The 22,862-nt window shown below is 46.8% G+C and overlaps 1 protein-coding gene across 6 annotated transcripts in view; it reads left to right on the top strand.

The window, feature by feature from the left end:
* AMPD2 (adenosine monophosphate deaminase 2) overlaps window positions 1–22,862 on the top strand; it is a 53,690-nt gene that overhangs the window by 7,130 nt on the left and 23,698 nt on the right. For 2 of the 6 annotated variants that reach the window (XM_083617792.1, XM_083617791.1), the window contains exons 2-5: window positions 15,667–15,797; window positions 19,085–19,215; window positions 20,339–20,407; window positions 22,189–22,300. In XM_083617792.1, coding sequence (XP_083473918.1) covers window positions 15,667–15,797; window positions 19,085–19,215; window positions 20,339–20,407; window positions 22,189–22,300 — 443 coding nt within the window. Of the gene's footprint in view, window positions 1–6,866; window positions 7,157–15,666; window positions 15,798–19,084; window positions 19,216–20,338; window positions 20,408–22,188; window positions 22,301–22,862 lie in introns of those variants that run through there. The other 4 variants (XM_083617794.1, XM_083617793.1, XM_083617795.1 and 1 more) reach the window with 3 other exon arrangements.

The raw sequence follows: 22,862 nt of genomic DNA, 5'->3' as shown, positions 1-22,862 counted from the left end.
TAATAATATTTGTTCTTTGGGAGGAAAGCATGAAATACAAGGAAAATAAACTTACTACTGTTGTTGTTTTTTGAGATACATGTTATTTTGAAAAGTATAGGGAATATTGGAGAAACAGGATGGAAGGGTTATAGCTGCCCACAAATATATATAGCGAGAGAGAAAAAGAGAGAGCGTGTACTTATAACCAGCAAAATTAGAGCTTGATAGAGATCTCCTAGCCACTATTTACCTTTAAGTCTATGTATCTGAGGCAACAGGGAAATGTTAAATAGCAAACTGATCGTGCCTCTTGCCTTAGTTTCCTTTGGGCAGGCAGAGTATTTTGAGAATCTCATTTTTTTTAAAAAAAATAATACAAATAATATTGACTAGTCCTCTTGGGAGAAAATCTTGAGAACATAATCATATTTACTCTTGTGGTCCTCATGGGAGTAAAATTCCTAGAACAGGATGATCATACTGTGTGACCTAAAAACATTTCTCAAAAGCAAATATTACAGTCACATAACAACCAGGGGATGCTTCTTTAGCTATGAATCGTGGTGGTAATAACCTCAGGCTAAACAGTGGAGAAGAGGACTGGCGTGCAGAAGGTGAGAATCTTCTCCAGGCTTCAAATGAGAAGTGACTGCTAGAAAAGATGAGACAAGTTGGGGACCAAACTTATTAGAGGTTGCTAATAAGGCCCTGGGAAATAAGGTAATGGGGATGCAAGAGGAGATGCCTTGGCATATTGAGGTCCAAGGGCAGACCAAGGAAGGATTTGGGGGTTCCAAGCATGGGATTGTGAGTGGTGGTACTGCAGTCAAAGGCAGGAAATGGAGGGAAATGTGTGTTTTAAAAGAACATTTCATGCCATGTGGAGGGATCTGGGAAGTGTGGGATCCTCTTTCAGCTTATTTATGTGTGTGAGAGAGCATTTCAAAATTACTCTATTGCTAAATCTGCAGTAAAAGGATGGCAATGCTGCTTTTGTTTTCTTTAGAAATCTTACAGCGCAGTTCTGTTGTGCAGCAACTAACCTTTTGTGAGTGAATTTCCTGATGTTTCCTCCACCCGTTTTTGTCTTTTTAAAATTTATTTAAAACTGTTTTAAGCTGCCTTTCCATAACTCAAAGCAGCTCACAGCGAATATTAAAATATAGTAAAAATGAGCAAAACATTATAATAGTGAACAGGGGTTGTATAGAAAAATAACAGTGAACTACCGTATTTTTCGCACCATAGGATGCACTTTTTCCCTCCTAAAAAGCAAGGGGAAATGTGTGTGCGTCCTATGGAGCGAATGCAGGGGGGAGGCAGGCGGGAAAAGCCCCCAAGAACCGCACACAAGCTCCGTGCGCTCTTGCGGGCTTTTCCACAGGAGGGAGAAGGGACTGACTGGCCGCATCAGTCCCTTCTCCCACCTCCCAGAAAAGCCAGGAGAAGCCGTGATCTCTTTAAAGGGGTTGCGCGGCTTCTGGGGCTTTTGGGAGAGGTGAGGGAATCCCCCCACCTCCCAGTAAAGCCAGGAAAGCCCTGCACAGTGTCTCCCGGCAAGGAGAGGCTGCACGGGGCTAAAGGGGAAGCCAAAACAACGAGTGGGATCCATCCCGCTCGCTGCCTTGGCTTGTTCCATAGCTGCGCGCAACACCTCTGGCAAGGAGAGGCTGCACGGGGCTATGGCTTCTTTAGCCCTGCGCAGCGTCTCCCAGCAAGGAGAGGTTGCGCAGGGCTAAAGAGGAAGCCAAAACAGCGAGCGGGATCCATCCTGCTCACTGCCTTGGCTTGTGCCATAGCTGAGCGCAACCCCTCCGGCAGGGAGAGGTTGTGCGCAGCCTGTACGCTGCTCGCTGGGGGGGGGGAGATTTTTCCCCCTTGATTTCCCCCCCTAAAAACTGGGTGCACCCTATGGTCCGGTGCGCCCTATGGTGCGAAAAATACGGTGTCTATTGAAATTAAAAACTAGGTGAAAGAGGTATTGCCTCGGCACCAATGCTTTTTCAAATAGAAAAACAGGTGCTGGTAGTCACCATGAAGTTGTTACAGTAAGTGCCACACTTTTAACATTTGGGGGAAAGGTGCTGGTTCTGCATACCATTGAGTACCCCCAGAAAAAGCACAGCTTTGCACTCTTCCTAAAAGCCAGTAAAGAAGAGCGTTTTCTGCTGCAATGGAGTAACATATGTAAAGCCCTTGACCTCTTGCTTTTAACCACAGTACAGAAAATGAGGACTACTTAGAAGCAAAGCCACATGGAGCAAGCATATAGTTGTTCATTGTTTAGCAGGATATTTTAGTTATTGTTGAGTCACTACTGGTCAGTTGAGTTTGTGCTCTCTATTTTTAGTTCTGTAGCAGTTAAAAAGTGTTTCCCCCCCGTCCAACTAATTCAGGTAAAAATAAATAAATGAAACTCGAGTAATAAACCTATAAATAGTCATGGATACACAATAGCCTGTGGTCTAAGCCAGATGTTGAAGAGCTGCTGTTTGGAAGAAGAATTCTCTCTAGGGTGTGGTGACAAAACCACTGAACCAGCCTTGCAAATAAGCCCACAAAAGTTACTAGCCTGCTAAATGTTTCGAGCTTGCAGGTGGGAACGATGGAAAGCTCCCCTTCTTCTCCAGGAGCCCACTACATTCCTATGCTAAGTGTGGCAGAATATAGTGCAACTCCAGTGTGTGCCTCTTGTTAACTCTCCCTCTGTTACTCTCAGCAGATGTACAAAGCACAGCGCAGTTTTCAAAGGGAGATTTCCCAGTGAAATGTTGGAAACTCCTGCAGAATGTGCACCTTGTGTCAGTTGTGTGCTCTGAGAAAATTGTCTTGAGCAGAAGATTTTAAGAGGGAGGCAAAGAATGCCAGATCCTTTTGATTAAAATCAGAATTATATTTCCAGAGGTCTAGGCTGCCTGCCCTCCTTTTGTATGCATGACTGCAACCCTCTTTAGGCTGCTGCCATAGGGTTTAGCTATCTAGCCCAGGGGTCAGCAACCTTTTTCAGCCATGGGCCAGTCCACCGTCTCTCAGACCATGTAGTGCGCTGGACTATATTTGGGGGTGGGGGAAATGAACAAATTCCTATGCCCCAAAAATAACCCAGAGATGCATTTTAAATAAAGGTACACATTCTACTCATGTAAAAACATTCTGATTCCCAGACCATTCTGCGGGCCGGATTTAGAAGGCGATTGGGCCATATCCGGCCCCCAGGCCTTATGTTGCCTACCCCTGATCTAGCCTAACCACCTGCTTGATGCAGGAAGTCCAAAGCTATAGTATTTCCAACAGAAGAGAAAACCTAGGCTTACTGAAATAGGGTTACTAGGGAGTAGCATCCATATAAAATAGTGAGCCTTACTTCTAAGTAAATATTTACAGTGGTACCTCGGGTTACAGACGCTTCAGGTTACATACGCTTCAGGTTACGGACTCCGCTAACCCATAAATATTACCTCAGGTTAAGAACTTTGCTTCAGGATGAGAACAGAAATCGTGTTCTGGTGGTGTGGCGGCAGCGGGAGGCCCCATTAGTTGAAGTGGTGCTTCAGGTTAAGAACAGTTTCAGGTTAAGAACCGACCTCCAAAACAAATTAAGTACTTAACCTGAGGTACCACTGTATAGGCTTACACTGTTATTGTCTTTTATCCTGTGTGGGATGTTTTTATTTTCTCCCTGGTTGATATAAAATTATTTCCTTGACAACAGGCTAAAACATGCAGGCAGAGTTGAGGATTGAAGCTGGGTCTCCTGTCCTAAGGCCACTCACAAGTCCACCTGATAGACCAGCAGGATCTTAGCTTTTTCTCTCCTCCACCATCTTTATTTACACCTAGATAATGACAGCCATATGCATTCGCTGGATTTGTGCTGTTCTAGTGCACAGAAGTGTTTTGCGAATCTCACTGAATACTCAGTACAGTACAGTGTTTTCTATAGTATTTTGATTTTTGTTCTCCTTGGATGATAAGAACTAATTGTTTACATTTTGTTTACATTCTGTCTTAGATCTTGCTTAACTTTCAGTCATATTGCACATATGCTTCTTATTTGCCGGCTGTGACTTTGTTGTCAAATCAAAACCAAGTAATAATTCCAAATTTTACTAAGCAACAACAACAACAACTGTGGAAAAGGCATCATTTATGCAGCTTCCATCATTTCTCCGGGGATTTATTTTGTCATCTGCACAATGCAAGTAATCCAGAAACAGGCGACTAATGTTTGACAGAGGGAGTTAAATGCCTCTTCCTCCTCCTCCTCCTCCTCTTCCTCCTCCTCCTCCTCCTTGGCCCACAGACTTATTATTCAGTGTACTTCTGTTGCTTCCAAGCATCTGGCTCTAAGGCTGTTTTTGTCAAGCTGCTGAAATTCATCCAACAGCCATTCCCACTCCAGTACAAATACTAACACTGAGTATAAGGTCTGTGTAAATATATCCCCATGCTTCATATTTCTCTTATCTGCCTCATTTGCTTGCAACCCCAATAACTGATATATATTATTTATTATTGAAAATACAGGTGTTTCTCACCTGTGGACATAACAATATTGATAGGAAAAAGGTATTAGCCATTATATTTTGAAAGGGATTGATGCCAGTTTTTAGGTGTCAATCTCCTCAAAGGCTTGGCTGCTGATCTGTAGTTCTCCACACACACCCCATATTCATTTGAAAGAAAGCTATATACCTACAAAAATAAGTAAAGGTAAAGGTACCCCTGCCCATACGGGCCAGTCGTGTCCGACTCTAGGGTTGTGCGCCCATCTCACTTAAGAGGCCGGGGGCCAGCACTGTCCGGAGACACTTCTGGGTCACGTGGCCAGCGTGACGAAGCTGCTCTGGCGAGCCAGCACCAGCGCAGCACACGGAAACACCGTTTACCTTCCCGCTATAAAGCGGTACCTATTTATCTACTTGCACTTAGGGGTGCTTTTGAACTGCTAGGTGGGCAGGCGCTGGGACTGAAACACGGGAGCTTACCCCACCACGGGGATTCGAACCGCCGACCATGCGATCGGCAAGCCCTAGACACTGAGGTTTTACCCACAGCGCCACCCGCATCCACCCACTACAAAAGTAGTTTTATTTTATTTAGGAAAGCAATACAAAACTGCTTAATTTAGGAAAATATTTAAGCTGTGTATAATAAAATAATTGTCAACAATACACCGATAAGAGCAGCATTTTTGTTTTTATTTTAGAAACAAGTGCATACACAACACTATATCTGGGTAGGCTTGCTGAAACAAAGAAACTAGCTGGTGTGTGAAATGGTATAGTGAGAGTGCCTACCTAATGTCAATAGGCAGGGAGTTCCACAGGTGCTGCCACAGTGAAAGGCTGACTCCTCCCAGATGTGGAAATAATGAAGTTTACCTCCATGGGTTTCAAAACCCAGTTTTGAGCAGTTCAGCCTGGAGCTTGCCTCTGGGGATTTGGGGCTTGGCTGCTCTAGTGCCATCCCTGAAAACGCATTTCACTTAAGGGCTTTGTGAGCAAGTACCGCATTGGGTTGGATTTGGCTCTCTCAACAAGAGGTGTGGGATCCTTGGCCAGATTGTTGAGAACTGGAGAAAGTCTGTGTAAGCAACATTGGGGCACCGCTGCCGCTGCCGCCACTGCCTTCCTCAGAAAGAGAGCGATCACTGGGCAGGCTTCCAAAACCTGCTGCCAGTCTGTCTTCAAAGGATCAAGACTGAGGAATGACATGCCCATCACTGTCACCCCTGAGGCCTTTCATCTCCGTGACAGCAGACTCTGAGCACAGGCACCTCCATTACGTCCTGCGGGATCAGGAAAGGACAGCTGCTTCTCATAGGTCATTTATTGTTCTTAATTAACCAGCGGCTGCGGCGCTTGGAGACAAAGCTTATAGGCGGCTTCTGCCAAGACAACCTCCATCCCCGTCACCACTGAGCTGCAGTCCAGTATGCAGCACAGCTTCGATTCTTCCACTTCCTCTCCTTACCTTGGAACCAAACGAGATCTGGCTTGGAGTTGTCTTAACACACCTGGGTGATGCCAGCAATGGAGTTTGTGCCGTAAGGGCTAGAATGTGCCATTTGGGAAGTAACGATTCCTAATGGTTAGAGCTGGATGGTCTGTGAGCCAGATAGAGACAATCTGCTACAGATAGCAGAAAAGTAATATTTTCCAGACTTGTGCAGGAGAAATTGGGCAAAGGGGAGCGCCCTCCCTCAGATTCTAGCCAGAGTGGGGTTTAATGTTTGAGAGGGACAGATAATCACACCTTGCAAACTGACTGCTGGATGGAATTTGTGTGTATGTTTACCAGACTCCTCATAGCCTTTAGTGGGAAAAAGATGGGGGGAGCACAAGACACCCCTCTCTTTGCCCCCCCACCCATGGAATATGATATATTCTGTTTTAAAATCATACAGAGACAATGTGAAACAAAAACAGAGAGGGCCAATAATAACAACAACATTGAGCTTAACCAAATAAGAATCTCAATGTATTCCCTACAAAGTATGTGGCTTGGAGCGTTCTTGTGCCTTATTATACCAGTACATAATGAAAACACACTCTTAAAGTTGAGTTAGCTTTTGTTCGATTTCCCCCTTTTCTTACAGCATGAACGACCAGTATGTGGTGCTCTGTGCTTTTGTGTGTGGGTAGATCTCTGCCGTTGCTTACTTTCAGAGAGAGATGGGGGCGGGCGCTGGGATACACGTCTGCAGCTGTGGCTGGCACGTTAGGGGTTAACTCCTCCTTACTTTGAGGCCAGGAGTTAGCTTTGCTGCGTGGCCACTGGTGGCGGAGGGTGGCTTCTCTTTGCCTGTCTGGCTCTGCCTGCCTCTTGGAAGAGACTGTCATATATTTTTTGTCTCCTCCCTCTCCCCCCATGTAGCTACGGTTGGTACAGCCCAAGCCGGCTCTGGAGCTGGAATCCTGTGGGACTGCAGCTCTCAGAGAGGAGGCTGCGAAACACCGGCAAGAGCAGCGGCAGCAGGCACCTCTGTCTGCTTCGTCCTCGTTGCCTTCTTGTGGGCACTCTGCCTCCCCCAAGGGTACCTTGGAGGCTTTTTGGTCCACGCTCAGGGGGCAGAAGGTGATGGGATGCTCCTTGCCTAGCCTGCCAGCATCTTGGTTTCCAGGTGGAGAAAAGGCAGAGGCTTAGTGAGGCCCTTAAGACTGCCGGATCTGTAAGTGTTTGGAAATGTCTTTTCCTTTCTCCCCTCTGGGGCTGGATGGTTTTGAGTTGCAGCTGCTCCTATTAATCAGGAGTTCTGAGATGCTTGAAGGATAAAGTGAAGCCTGCCTGTTCTATTTAATGGGCTGGAGTTGCAATGCTGTGTTGTTAAGGGGCATGCGATTTAAAAGCCTTTGACGTGAGATGGGCATGTGGCACTCAACGTAAAAGAGAGGGGTGATTTGCTCAGGCTGCTGCAGAAGGCAAATCCCTGAAAGTTAGAGCAGGAGCACTGGCAAGGTATTCCTGTATTGATTGAGGCTTGAGGTTTCTTTTTTTCCGGGGAGTGGGAGGTGTTGTGTGTCTCTGTGTGTAAACCTCTGGCAATTCTCTGAAGCTGGGCTAGCTGACAGCTCATCACTGAAGGGGACCTCCACTGGCTATCCTGGTGCAGATGCTGAAATGTCTGTCTTGGGGAGTGGGGGAAGTGGGTAATGATGACAGCTTCTTTTGCAGTTGTTTTTATCCCTATCATGTTCTCAGATGCATTGCAAGAGTTTGGATTCCTTGTGATGAGAAGTTGTTGCGATGATACGCACAAAAAATGCAGGACTTCTATCCCTTGCACACTGTTTTAGTATTTTGGTGGTGCAAGGCTTCTTGTGAGAAAGGGAGTTTAAAAACAAACAAACCCACACGTACTTTAATTAATTGAATGTGTATAAATCTGATAGCCATTAGTCACAACCACCTGCATGTACTATGTACAATAAAATTAAAAATGGGGGGGGGGCGGGGAACTATGATGCTTATTAGTACTCTTTAAAGCATATTTCTGTGATCTTCTAGTACTTGTGAAAATACAGCTGTTTGGAGGAGGCTCCACTATTTCATTGAAATACATTCTATAAAAACTGCCTAATTTTTCACCCCAAGGAACTAGTCACATGGCAATATATCTGTGCTACCTTGTCTCATGTTGCCGGAACAGGCATTTCAGTGATCAACAGAGGACTACTGAGAGAGAGTCTAGCTTTCTAGTTTCTCAGGGCAAGCCTTTAAGCCACTATTAAACTAACCATAATTGCATCCCCAGTGCTTGTGGGAAACCCCCAAGGGGTAAATTGCATAAAAGAAAAATGAATATCTGGTCCTTGGAGTCGGATTGATGGAACACCTAGTGACCTCTCGCCAACGAGATGTCACAATAAAGTGTCTCCATTACATACATGTGAATGAAGCCGTCGCTATATATTACGGCATCGGCATATGTCTGAATTAGCCACATTTCTGCTGCTCTGTGTGTAGTAGGCTCAGGATTTCCAAAAGAGTGGCATAACAAGTGTCACAATATGGGCATGTGACCGACTCAGCATCCGCAGCTATAGTCTCGGTGGAGGAGCTTCAGCATTTGGCCAGAGCTTGACTTAAGGGAAGACCATTCCAGATTCAGAACCAAGCATGATGATGTGACGAAGCGTGGGAAGCCATGTCCTGTCTTTACTTCTCCTAGGTATCTGAGTGTAGGAGGAGCAGGCTACACTGCTGACCCCACTAAACTTTTGCTGCAACGTCACAAGGGGATTTTTGCCATGGAGGGCTTGGGCCTGGAAGTGATGCTCCCCCATTGGTTCTGGCAGGTGTTGGGAGGCTGCCCAACAAAAGCTGGGGCTCCAGACTGCTGCACATCCAAAAGCTGCTAGTGGCAGTGGAAGAAAGGTTGAGGAAATCTGTGTTGCCGTCCGTGGTGTTGCCCAGCCAGCAATTGGAGCTACAGGAGCAGCTGTTCTTGGCTGCCCCCCTCATGAGCTGAAGACACATGCTGGCTTTGATGGGGCTGCCAAGGCTTAGCCCTGCAATTGGCCTGGCGGTTCCCCAGCTCTTGCTGTTTTTTTCCTAATGAATTGATTGTTTGCACTGTGCACAGGGAGCCCATTAGGGAGACATGTGAGGGTCATTAGCAAGGCACAGTGGAGCTTGACTATTCAGGCAGTGCCTGGATTGGGAGTGGGAGAGGGGCAGTGGGCGGGGGGTGGGGAGGGAACCCAAGCAAGCACTTCTTCCTTCTGCATAAGCCACTGTGATGGAGCGGGTAGTCAGCCTCTGGGACATCAGGCAGGCAAAAACACTCTGAATCAGGTTTGACAGTTGATGGCAATGCTCTCCTCCTTGTCCTAGAACAGGGCTTGATGCTTCTGCTTTGTGGTGTGTACCTTGGTGACCCGCTGAGGGCCAGATGCAAAGCAGGCATTGCAAGCTTTCGTCGTGGGGTGGTGGTGGGGGAGACCTTTGTGTAGTTATGGAGTTCTCACGTGTCTCCAGTCAGCTCAGGATATGAATGAACTCGAAGGGACTGGTTTCTCTTGTGTCACCCTTTCGTCGGGTAGTTGTGACACTTGTGAAACTTGCTCAGCATCTACCAAGATAAGTGGCCCCTCCCCCACAAACTGGAATGTGTTGTGCAGAGGTTTCTGGGAATAGGCTGCTAAGGACAGCAGGGCCAATTTTTCCTTTTCTGTGACAAGTTTCGTTCTGAAGGAAGGGGCACTGAAAATCTGAGTGCACAAAATGCATATTGCCAGCTACTGCAGTGCAGCTGCTTTTGGGGTGGAATCAGCATCTGTTTTAAGTGCCCCCACGACAAGAATTCTGGTTATTGTAGATGTAACAGCTAAGAACGCTAGATGGGGAAAAGCTAATAATCATATCATTTCAGAAATGACGTTTCCAGGTATATAATTATGAAATGCTTTATTAGACCCTGGTGGGTAGGAACACACGTGTCTCATTGCCGGATGATGCCCTGGAGATCCTGCCTGTTCTTTTGAACACTCTTAAGGCAGCAACAGCAGGATCATAAACAGCTCCTCTGGCTCTTTTTGGCCTGTTACTTTTATCTGCCCTTACCCCTTTCCCACACTGCTACATGAAGATGGATGCAGGATCTGGAGGAGGAATGGACTGGGAAATGCGGTAGCTCCTTGCGTTCCTGTTGCTGTGGGATGTTTAGACCCAGGCAGGATCTCTAGATTGTGATCAGGCAACCTTTTGGGAAGGGCCATAGCTAGATAGTAGGGTACATACTCTGCATTGCAGAACATCCCAAATTCAATCCCTGGTATTTCCAGGTGGAGCTGGACAACGTCGTCCCCTCTGAAAGTCTGGAGAGTCACTGTTAATCATTGTAGAGTAGGCAACACTGAGCTCAACAAACCAGTGGTCTGACTCTGTATAAAGCAGCTTCTGTGGCAATTTGACCTGGAGATTTTCTCTAAAGTAATAATCTATCTTGTATTTATTCTTGAGCGATTTATAGGGGCAACAGTGAGTGACAGATTGCTCACCAGTCAAGCACCTCCAGTGCCATCAGACATCTTCCACCCATCCTCACTTGTTGGCCTTTCACCCTTCGCCTAAAGTAATTTCAACTTTTTCATGGACAGAAACAAACTTACTTGAACACACTGTTGATGCTAAATACGATTTAGAAGAAGATATTCTGTCTCTTGACAAGAAAAGGAAATCAGTACTTGCAGGCCAGCTGAGTTGGGTTGAAAAGTGACTCTAGATAGACAATAGCTGGTTTGGATGGGAAGACAAATGGAATTCCTTGCGTAGTGGGTGATGTCAGTAATTATAGACAGGACTTGTACGATTCAACCGAGGGAATGCCAGATCCTGTGATTTAGTGTGGGCTGTGCAAGTGAGCCATGAATTTTCATGAATGTGTGTACTTATGATATTCTCTTCAAAGAATGGAATGTGATGTATCGCATGACAGAGAGAGTGGAAAAGAAGTAAGGACACGAGGCATTACAGTGATAAAAAAATGTTTGCAGGGACTGTGGATTGATTGATTAATTTCGACACTTTTATCCTATTCATCCAAATGCTCAGGGTGGCATACATGATGAGGTCCCCCCACCTCATTATCCACACAACAACCCTGTGACTTCAATCTGGCTGAGAGAGAATAACTAGCCCCGGGTCACTCGGAACTTCATGATGGTTGAAATGGGATCTGAGCCTGGGTCTCCCCAGTCCTAATTCAGCAATGTCACTTGGAGCAGTATGGCTTGGAAAATGGTACCTAGAAATGGATCCTTTTGGCTCCTGAGCCAAATCCTTTTGTGTGGCTATGAATACCTGAAACTTTTAAATAGAAAAGGTTCTGACAAAGCCATGTAGTGTTTACTTGTGACATAGTTGACCACACAAGTTATGTAGATTTCCTGTCTATTGACAGCATGCAAGAGTATCAGTTTATGTAATTGCCAGTAGCTGTTGGTGATAGTCCAGTTCCGCTAGAGGTGTCATGTTCCTTTGTATCTTTGAACCTCCCTTGCCCCCCACCCCAGTCTGTTGCTTATTATTCTCTACTTAGTAGGTGAAACGTCTTGCTTAGAGCTGCTTTTTAAATCGACCCAATGACAATGTAACCATGGTTAGGTGATCAAAGCTGTGCTGCAGGTTTGCATCTCCTTTCTTGTCCATCATCACCTTCCTTACTTTCACCCTCAAAAATTAACTTCACTCACCTGGTTAGATTTGACTCTGGCACAGCAGCATTAACATCTGCAGCAGCACAAACAGGGATGGAAGCTTGTTTGCAAACCATGGCTAGTGCCAGTCAAGATGTCTACATGAGCCACGGAAAGGAAAGAATTCACATGAGTTAGAAGATTGCTAGTTTGGCACCTACATTGGGTTATTACGGAGGGAAATGAGCTCTTGTTTGTTGACTGTGTCCACATGGTGACTACTATAATGTGTGGACGGTGCAGACATGTGTGAAAAATTGGTGGCATGGACTTGGAGACCTTATGGTTTAAAGGCACCACAGAGACATGCAGAGGAGCAAAGAAAACCCATATTTTCTGTAGTGTGTGAAGCATCCTTGGGAGACATTAAAAACAGATCTATGAGCAACCTTGTCACAAGTTAGAACTAAACAACAAGATATGTAATGGACCAATGTAGTGTATTCTACAACACATACTGAGCACACAGCAGTTGGGACTCTGATCTGCTTTAAAAATGTCTCAAGTAACTACATTCTTTCGCTCCCTTTCCCTTGAGGAGTCTATTTTGTTTACCTTGCTTTATTTTTAGGAATTTTGAGGTCAAGACATGTCGATTCTAGCAGAAGGGAACAAAGTAATTGCCTATGACTCTGTATTATTTCACAACTTGCTTTGCCCCAGAGTCTGCAGAGGTAGGAAGTTGGGTCACCCCTGGATTCCTGTGTGGCTTCAGAGAGGCCACTCCATGGTAGATCTTGGCCAACAGTCAGCAAAAGTGTTGTGGTTGGGCTGTTTGTATTGATTTCTCTATCTGTTCCCCTTGTGCTCTGCATGGGGAGCTAGGAGTGGTTGTGCTCTTGCTGCAGCGGCAGGGAGGAAAGATCTGGTCTGCAAGCATTTGCTCTCATTAGAACGTTAAGGCCTGAGAGCTGAAAGCCAGTCACCCCTATAAAATGGACTTTGAGCAGTTTCTCCTGTGAGGCTCAGCGTAGGGTCTGGCTGATCGGTCCATGGTGTTTGCCTTCAGCCTCTGCAGGCGCAAACAAGAGAGAATGTGTCTCTGCCAGGTTCCTTTTAACAGAACAAAGGATGTGTTATTCCCCTTAATAGTCTCTCTGGAAGCCAACTTGAGGTACTCGTCTCCAGGCTGGAAGCTGATTATTATTTCTACATCAGACAAGTGGTGGGGCAAGCCTTACCAACTAATTTAAAATTTTAGAAGGGATGGGATACCCTTTTTTGTTTTTGTTTTTAGTGCTTCTCAACCTCAAAGTGGATGCTTAGAGTCTTGAAGCTGGTGAGAAATGGGATCCTTTTAACTGGGCATGATGGTGAGGAGGCTTCCCTTTTTACAGCAGGGATGGGGACTGTGTGGTCCTCCATGGGCTCCAGCTCTCATCAGCCATAGCCAGCATGCCCATTGGTGAGGGGTGGTGAGAGTGGTAGTCCAACAACATCCTCAGGGCCGCAGTTTCTGCATCCTTGTTCTTCAAGAAAAGCAATAGCATCTGTTCATTTTTAGCTAGCATAGTCAGTTCCTGGCCCTGCCAGAAATTCCTTGTTAAGTACGGCAGTAAGTATTTTCATCTCTGGGCTGGAGTCCTCCATCTGCAACGTGGTTTGTGGTTGTCACAAATGCTAGGAAGAATGGCATTGAAAAAGCCCAATAAAAGGTGATGCCAGTTGATAAGGGATTCTTCCCCATTTGAAAGGAGATCTGGTCCTCAGCTCAGTGGCATTTCCGGTATTTTGAGGTGACTGGATCACTTTGAGAACCAACATTTGAGACATGGTGGGATCCAGCTGAATAGCATATGCTGGTTGCTTATCCAGAGTCCGACTTTAAATCCCTGCTGGGCCAGGAACATACAGTCGCTTCCCTTGAGGAAGTCTGGCCTTCAATCCTGCATCTGTTCAATGGGAGTAGGAGTGGCTTATTTTGCATGGCTGTTGTGAGCTTGAATAAAGCAACAATTGTGCATATTATGTAATCTGCCAAAATTAATATGTGACTACATATTCAGGAAATGAATGGCCAGGCATAGAAGGAGATGTCTGGGAACTCTTCTCATAATGCCAATATAACGGTGGCTTCCAGACCCAACCCTTGTCCCTGGTGGCAGAGCAGCTGAAAATGGCAAACAGAGGCGGGTGGATCATAAGATAGTTCTTGGGCATTTGCAAGGTCTGGGGCCCTGTGACACAGACTGGCAGCTGGTAATTTGTGTGTGGGCTTTGAGCGACCCTTGGGGGTGGATGGTGAACCAATGGATCAAATAGTGCTTGTGCCATTTCCTTTTATTTTAAATGGTGGGCTCTTGTTGGAACTGGTAAATATAGCTCAGGAGCTGATGAACCTGGGCTATGTTAACAGAGACCAGAAAACAGCATAAAATTGGGCATATTTCACAGAGGATTTCCTGCTTTTTGTCAATAGCTGCCATTCATTGGACATGGTAAGGGATGGGTTACGAGCGGCAATCAGAGTTGCTCTGTTTCTGTTATTTTTCTTTTGTTGTATCTGGTGACTAATCCAGAGTAGGTCACACCATGATAAACACATCTGTCTTTAAGGTGCCACAAGACTAGTTCTGTTTCTAATGTCAATTTTCAGTAGCATCTTCGCTCTGTTGATGCCCTGGGCCAGTCTGAGTTCTAGCAGCTTCATACTTTTCAGTGTGCACAGATGTGAAAAAGGCTTTTGGGAAGGATTGCCAGAAAGTGAACTTGGCAGTTTAGTTTTCCTTTGAAGGATGGTGAGGTTCAGCAGAGGTAGGATGTGCTTGCCATTTCTGTGTGCACCAGTTGCTCTAACATCTTAGCTTGAATACATTCCTGAGCCACTTCCTGAAGCAAAAGGATGGAAAGAGTGTAGAATTAGTACATTGGCTTATATATGACGTGGGTGGCACTGTGGTTTAAACCACTGAGCCTCTTGGGCTTGCCGATTGGAAGGTTGCCGGTTCAAATCCCTGCGACGGGGTAAGCTCCCGTTGTTCTGTCCCAGCTCCTGCCTAGCAGTTCAAAAGCACGCCAGTGCAAGTAGATAAATAGGTACTGCTGCGGCGAGAAGGTAAAGAACATTTCCGTGCGCTCTGGCTTCCATCACGGTGTTCCATAGCGCCAGAAATGGTTTAGTCATGCTGGCCACATGACCTGGAAAGCTGTCTGTGGACAAACGCCGGCTCCCTCGGCCTGAAAGAGAGATGAGCGCCACGACCCCATAGTCGCCTTTGACTGGGCTTAACACCCAGGGGTCCTTTACCTTTTATAGTGTCATCATCTTATCACCCCTTTTCCCTGGCCTTGACACCTGAGACAGTGGCGTAGCGTGGGTTGTCAGCACCCGGGGCAAGGCAAGTAATTTGCGCCCCCTAACCCATGGATTTGCGCCCCCTAACCCGTGGATTTGCGCCCCCTAACCCTAACCCCCAGATGTTGCGCCCGGTGCGGCCGGCCCCCCCTGCACCCCCCACGCTACGCCACTGACCTGCGATGTATATTTTCAGGACCCACTCTATTTGTGGGTGTGGTTGCATTTTTTATTGTAAGTTTTTAAAACGTCTGATGTAATTTTAATCAATGTAACCCACCCCAGGGACTTTAGGGTTTGTTTGTTAATTACAGTACCAGCAGCCACAACCTGCTTCCTTCAAATGCATGATGTGGAGTGAGAAGGGAGTGATGGTAAAGCCAAGTGTTTTAGTAGTTTCTCAAACGAAATGATGGTGGTGGGGTGTCTGCTAATCTGCAGAAACCTTTTGCAGATGTTTCTTGGAAAGCAGGACTGTCCTACGGCAGTTCTCCGTTTTGATCCAGGCAGAATTACCAGCCGCTGCCGACTGGGACTGATGGAAATCATAGTCCAGAACATCTAGAGGGCACCAGGTTGGAGAGAACTGATAAAGGCTGTGTTTGATTAAATTTCTCCTCTTCCCTTGAATTGTTCTGATCAGGGCCGTCTCTCATCTCCCTGACTGCTGTCTCATATTTTCCACAGAGATCCACGGAGGGCCACGGTCCCGCCAGTTGCAGCCTGCGCGTTCCCTCCCGGGGCCTCCCCACTGCCTGAAGCATTTTCCTGTTGACCTGCGCACCTCCATGGATGGCAAATACAAAGAGATAGCCGAGGTAATATTACTTCTTCATTGCTGTTGCTTTCCTCTTTTATAACCTTGGAACCAGGCCTGTGAGGACACCACCTCAGAGTTATACCTACTGGCCCTGAGTTCCTCTTTTCCTTTGATTGCTTTTTTATGAAACAAGCTCAACTCTGTAACCCCGAACTCTGACAAATGCATGCGATTCCTCTTGCATTTGCAAAGGTTGTGGGGGGGGGGGGGGAGATAATCCATGCAGCCTTTCACTGTTGGAGGTAATGAGTAGGTTGCTTTCAACTCCTGCAAATGGAAGGTGAGAGGGAGGTGATCTTTGCCAGTTCCTCTTGTAATCTCCTGTGCCCCTGGGAATTGTGCTTGGTGGTGGTGGGTGGGTGGGTGGTGGGGATAAATCACCATCCCCTTCTGTTTGTAGAAGCTTCTGCTGGTTTGACGCCTTGGCTGAAGTACAGTTTTGCTTTCCTAGGATCACCTCTGTTTCCAACCCGGTGTTTGGGAGTTATTTCTCACTGAGTGTGCTTGTTGTGAGGTTTTGTTGGGGTGTTTCCCAGAGGGCCAGGTTGCCACATTGTGCCAGTTAGTGCCACCCTGCAGTTGAGGCATAAAGTGTTGTTACGTGGTCTCCACTGCCATAATGATTCCACCGTCTCCCAATTTTAATTGTGGTGTAAAGGAAAGGTGGACCTAGCATTGCTTGCAGCCCACACTGGTTGTTTTCGTCCACTGTTTGGGGATGCCAGATTCTAAGGTAGGCAAATCTTGTGCAGTTCTGGGACTCTGCTGCTTCCAAGTCCAGACGTGGCACGCTCACGGCAAATGTGCATTAGCCTAAATCCAGCCTCAAAGCCTGGCAAAGTCTGTCCCATGTGCACTTAATGGTTTCTGGAGTAGCTGGAATCTCTGTGAGTGATGAACTGTCCTGCTAATCACAGCATTACAAGAGAAAGGAGGCGCAAGAAAAAGGAGAAGCTCTTGTTATATTCCTCTTATTGCGTGATCCAGTTCCAGGCTTCCTGTTTCAGGCAATCAGAGCAATTTTTTCAACCTCAGTAATAGGTGAGCAATCTCTTGCTGGAGTGTGAACTGAGCCATTGTCAGGGAGAGCGATTACAGGAGTACTTTGGCCAGACTTTTTGTCTGGATGGGCTCTTGGGTGCATTCTCTCCCAGTTGGAAAGACTGAAAAGGTCCATAATTTCAACTGGGGAATTTGTGGGTCACCGGCAAGCGGTCCCAACTTGCCTCGCCAGTAATTCTGATGCTGATACCCTTTAACCTGTGCAACAGATGTTTCCATTGTAATTGCTGGCACAGAAATTTGGCTTTTTGCCTTTAGCTATCTAAAGAGTGAACTTACCACAGGCAAGCTTTCAAGAATCGGGTACCCGAGTGAATTAATTGAAAATGCATTTTGATCGACCTACTGGCAGGCTAAGTAATTGAATTGCTTGTCTGATTTATTGGGGGAAATCCTTGCAGAGCAAGCCTGACTCAGCACTTCCCAGCTCATGTCTCTTTGTAATGCAGCTCGCTTTCTTGCTGCTTGTGCTTCAGGGCTCTTTAGTTGCAGTATGGAAATGTCCATAGCAAGATCTTGTCCTTTCATGAGAGCTGTCTGTCTCCTTCCTTCATACCTTGCTCTTGAACATGGGTGGGTGGGGGGACTTTCTGGGGGGGGGGGCTGAGGGTCACATTGCCCTAGTAGAAAAGCTGTGGAGCCATATACCTGAACCAGGTGGGGCCAGATCCACACAAAATCATAAACCCTTGATGCACACACAATTTCTCTTTCTCTCTCATAACACCACGCATATCATGGAAGCAGAGGCATATTTTTAATTATTACTAGCTCTCTTTAAGTTATACCTTCCATTTCCTTCATAGACTTAAAAAAAAAAATACATTGAACTTCCTATACAGTGGTACCTCGGGTTACAGACACTTCAGCTTGCAGACTCTGCTAACCCAGAAATAGTACCTCGGGTTAAGAACTTTACTTCAGGATGAGAACAAAAATCGTGCGGCGGCAGCGGGAGGCCCCATTAGCTAAAGTGGTACCTCAGGTTAAGAACAGTTTCAGGTTAAGAACGGACCTCCAGAATGAATTAAGTTCTTAACCCGAGGTACCACTGTATTTGTACTGCCTATCTAAAAGGCTCAGTAATTCTAGTGTGATAATGCAAATATGTTCAATTCACAGCTGAATTGCAAGTCCTTCCCCAAAATTGAGATCCAGCAATTGCAAAATGTGTGGACTACTTTTTGCATTTCTGCAAAGAATACAAGTTTGCTGTGACCTTGCAGAGGAAGGAGCCACGGTTACACATCCTCTTTCCATTTCTGCTGAGCAGCTGATGGTCGGCAGGGCACCCGGAGGGCTGTATGAAATCTGGCCAGACCACGGGTATCTCACCCCAGGTCTAGGACATTAAAATGTGCATTCATTTTCAAGGCTGGAAATGTCATTTCAATCTACCTTTGCCACACTGAAGATGTTAGGTCTGCCTTCACTCTTTCTGGTCCCAGACTGATAGAAGTGTCATAGAGCCTGTTGGTGGAGCTCACGTCACGTGCTGATTTTAATGGGTCCATGGTACAGACTTATTAAAATCACAATACCTGAAGTACATAAATGTCGTATGCACACTGTAGAAAAGCATTGTGGCGTGATGTAGATTAACCCCACCTCACAGGCTTGAATATACACTTCAGATGTTATGGCTTTAGTGGATTCACAGTACAGGTCTGTAAAGTGTATATCTTACAACTTAAATGTGAGGCATGGTCCTAAGCAGAGAGACACTGGATGTGAGCACTGGTGGTGGTATGGAAGTGTTTGAAGAAATTAGGGCCTGCTTGATGGCTCAGCAGCTGTCGTTTCCTGATGTTGACACATCAGTGTGTCAGAAACATGCTGGAGAAGGCAGCAGGGAAGACGGGGACCTTGAGATATATTAATCATTAATGCACCTTTCGATGACCTGGGCAATGGGAAACCAGCAGCAGTGAAGTTCATCTAACAGTCATCACTCAGGCAATTGTAAGTCACTGCGTTGGTGACCCCATTGTGAATTCCTGCCCTGAAAATGCAGGCATTGTGGCATGGATCCCACCCACAATACTTTCATGGATGCTGGCAGAGTATTCCCGTCTCAGCAGACAGACTCCAGGGAGTCCCTCTTAATGGACTCTCCATGCTGGTGTCCGCATTGCTTGTCAGAGGTTTATTATGTGGGAGGCTTAACTCCTCCTCCCTGCCCCACCCTCGGTCGACTGCACTCTTGTGCTGCTGTGCCCACAGGAGCTGTTCTGCCGTTCGTTGGCTGAGAGTGATATGCGCAGTGCCCCCTATGAATTCCCAGAAGACAGCCCCATTGAACAGCTGGAGGAGAGGCGCCAGCGGCTGGAGCGGCAAATCAGCCAGGATGTGAAGTAAGTTGCTGTGATGCTTCTTGGTCTTCTTCTGGCTCCTTTGTTTGCTATTTCCAAGAGTAGGAAGGTGCATTTCAGAGAAGTTCATGAACAAAGACAACTGGATGAATATGAGCAGTTGAGAACTGAGAAAGGTGGCAAGAAGCCAAATGGGGAACCCTTAGTTGCAACCTAGAATAGATTGCTATAACTCGGGGAATAGGCTTGTTGGAGAAGACATAGGTGGTCCAAAGAGGTGCACATCGGACGTTGGCTAGGATGCCTGCCATTGACATGGTTGTGTGTGTGCATATACATAACTGTATGTGTGTGCGTTTGTAGCTGGCAGTTTTACACAACGCTTGTCCTGCTTACGGTCTGTCTTGGGTGCCCAGAAGCTTTTCACTGGTGGGATTGCTTTATGGTTATCTACGTTACCAGCAGGCAAATAAAGGCCTCTGTATTTCTTCCAGCTCTATCTGCCCAGAGGTGGCTAGATTCGTTTAGAAACCAGGACTGGAGAGAGGACAAATATGGCCCGGTACAGATGTTGTGACCTAACCATGCCTAGGCTATTGGAAGTGTGCTGTAGGAGCATTTGCTCCCTCTTCTCCATGCACACACTGCTTCCCTTCTCCGCTTCCTGGGTTGTGGTAACCATGCTTTGGCATAATGTCTGGATTGATCAAATTATGGTTACCACTGGCCATAGTTTGCCTCCGCACCAGAACCAGAAACTCACATTGAGCTATACTTTCTGGTTCAGGTGGGGGTGGTTTGCCTGATCTTCATGGCAAACTGGTTGCCATGGATGAGGAGGGACTTACTATTCAAATCAGTAGCACTTTCCTGATGGCCAAACCATGGTTTGGTTTTGATGTCTATCCTAGGCCTTTTGAATCCATTCTCTTCTGTCTCCCATAGCTGGTGAATATTGCTGTACAGTGTCTGCCATTTCTGGTGTTGGTTTCTGTATTAATGCTAGTGTTTTCTTTTTTTCTTCTCCTCCTGTTCTCCTTTTCTTCCTCCACATTTCCTCATCTCTCTCTGTTTGTGTGTGTCTCTCTCTCTTCCCCCCTCTCTCTTTCTGTCTCTCTGTTTGTTCCTGTCTTGGCCTTGGCCTCCACTTCCCATTTATCCTCAGACTAGAACCTGACATTTTACTCAGAGCCAAACAGGACTTCCTGAAAATTGACAGTGCTGCTGACTTACAGTGAGTGCCTGGCATTAATTCTCTCTGCCCTTGACTCAGGGGTGGGAGCGGGAGCACCCTGCAGGCTGCATCCTCATCCTCTCCCCACCTTGGCAGGCACAAAGGAAATGACACTCTTGCAAGAGTTCTATCCACCTGCATGTGGCACATTCCCACTCTCAATCATGCCACTGCTGCGTGTGTGGTCAATTAATTAGGTGCAGATACTGCTAAGTCAAACTAAGACATGTGCAGGCATTTGGGACTGCCTTGTGCAGGCTTAAAATGGGGAGGAGGCAGAGGCATGCATACACAACCCTTGCACCTTCCCTCAAAATCCCAGTGCATGCCAGCTCCTGTTCAGACCTTCCTACAATCAGTGCAAAGCTCTAAAGTGGGGGGGATTCTATGTGGAACATGCTTAGAAATCCCCCATCAGACCTTGTACAACACGGGATAGTCCGAAGTGGGACCAGGAGGCACAAGGAAGTTGGGGTGGCGTGGGGCTTGCATTTGTATCCCTCGCCTCTCCATCTTAAGTCCACATTATTTTGCCCCCAATGTACAAGTAGGGCTCTGATCTTACCAGCAGTGACTGAGAGACATGCCAGACAGCCTGGGAGCAGGCTTGGAACTGAACTTCAGAGTGGAAAGATGGTGTAAATCAGGGGTGGCCAACTCCCAAGAGACTACGATCTACTCACGGAGTTAAAAGCTGTCAGTGATCTACCCCATTTTGGGGGGTTCAGGTCAAAGTTAATGGGCTTTTTTAAGGGAGGAAAGCCCTGCTGAACTTCTTTGGGGGGAGCCAATGATCTACCAGTGGTCTACCACAGGCATCCAGTGATCTACCGGTAGACCACGATCTAACTGTTGGGCTTGCCTGGTGTAAATGGGTGAAGTGAATCTCCCCTTGCCTCCTGGAGGAGAATGAAAGTTCGGTGTTTTAGAATGGAGAAATCCTTGCGGAGGAAAGGCCAAAGCTAGCCACTATTTTGGTGCATGTGTCAAGTTTGGCGATCCCTTCTGAGAAGTAGATGCTGTTCAGATTGAGAAGCTGGGAAGCCCTATGGCAACTAGGGCAGGCAGAAGTGCCTTTGATCCCGATCTCACCATGGCTCTCGACACAGCTGAGCGGGGGATTCCTCCCTTTCTACTGCTGGTCACTTTCCCTTGTTCCTTTGCTCTGAGCTCCATTTCCCTCCTGTCTTTTTATTATAACGGTGATGATTCTTTTCATGGCAGGCGCAGTGGGTGGAGCCAGCCTCTTGTCTCTGTGTTTTATATTTCTTCCCCCACCTCCCCTCTTTTCATGGTGCTGGCTGAGCAGCTCAGATCCCTAGTAAGCCCAGCAAGGTCCTTGTCAGGGCATCCCTTGGAGGCCAGCTTCTTCAGGCCCTTGCTCTGCTTCTGGTTCTGCCAGATGATTGACTTCATGCAGTGCAGAAAGGGGCAACTGGTCATCTGGTGAAGCTGTGCAAAATGAAAGAGCCCACCCCTGAGGAGCAGGAACCACCTTCCTGCTACGTGGGCACCCTGTTTGACTGTCCAAGGTTCTGAAGCTGTCAAGTGTCCATGACTGTCTCCACCCCTTTCCGTAGTTCAGGGCTGCTCTCCCTGTGGTTGGCGGGGAGGTTGTCCCTGTCTTGAACGTGTTTTGTGTGTGGTACGTCCTGCTTTGATGTCTTGAAGGACCTCTTTCGAAAAGGGGACTCCAGTGAGCACGGCAGGATACCGGCAGAGCCAAATCTGTCATTTACTGTTGCTCCCTCAACTCTCCCCTTTCTTTCCTCTCCCCCCAGATTGTTTAAGGAGCAGGGAGAGGACCTGGTGGACCAGTATCCCAAAGAACGGGATGTGCTTCTGGAAAGGGAGTTCCAGAGGGTCACCATCTCCGGAGAAGAGACGTGTGGGGTAAGGCTGACAGATTCAGAAACTAGCCATCCATTTGCACCCAACCACGCACACCCACCCACAATCTCCCGCAAAGGCTCTACCACAGGGGTTCCCAGACGGTGGTCTACAAGCTTCATGCGAGTGATCCATGCTATGTTTGTAAAAAAATGCAATTAAAAACCATGCAGCATCCAGCACAGTGCTTTACAACTTTTCAGCAGACAGGGAAATCATTCCGTGGTCTGACAATGTGTTCCGCAATGTTTAGGGGGAGCGGGCGGGTTGGGAACCACTGCTCTACAACATGCTGCTTTCTGACAGCAATCAGATAGCCTCCAGGCAGGAAATGACTCCAGTTTTGCCCTGGAAGGGCCTTAGCTCAGTGCTAGAGTACGTTGTGCTTTGCATGCAGAAGGGCCCAGGTTCAATCCCTGGCATCTCCACTTTAAAGGATCAGGTAGCAGGGAATGTGAAAGGCCTCTGTCCGCCTGAGCCCCTGGAGAGCAGCTGTTGGTAAAAATATGCAACCCATCTAATAAACCAGCTGGACAAATAGAATTTACTGACAGGCTCTGTATTT

The sequence above is a fragment of the Podarcis filfolensis genome (assembly GCF_964270895.1).
Source record: "Podarcis filfolensis genome assembly, chromosome: 6".
In the NCBI taxonomy this organism is placed as follows: domain Eukaryota; kingdom Metazoa; phylum Chordata; class Lepidosauria; order Squamata; family Lacertidae; genus Podarcis; species Podarcis filfolensis.
The sequence above is the reverse complement of the archived record's forward strand: the minus strand, read 5'-3'. Positions and strand labels throughout refer to the sequence as shown.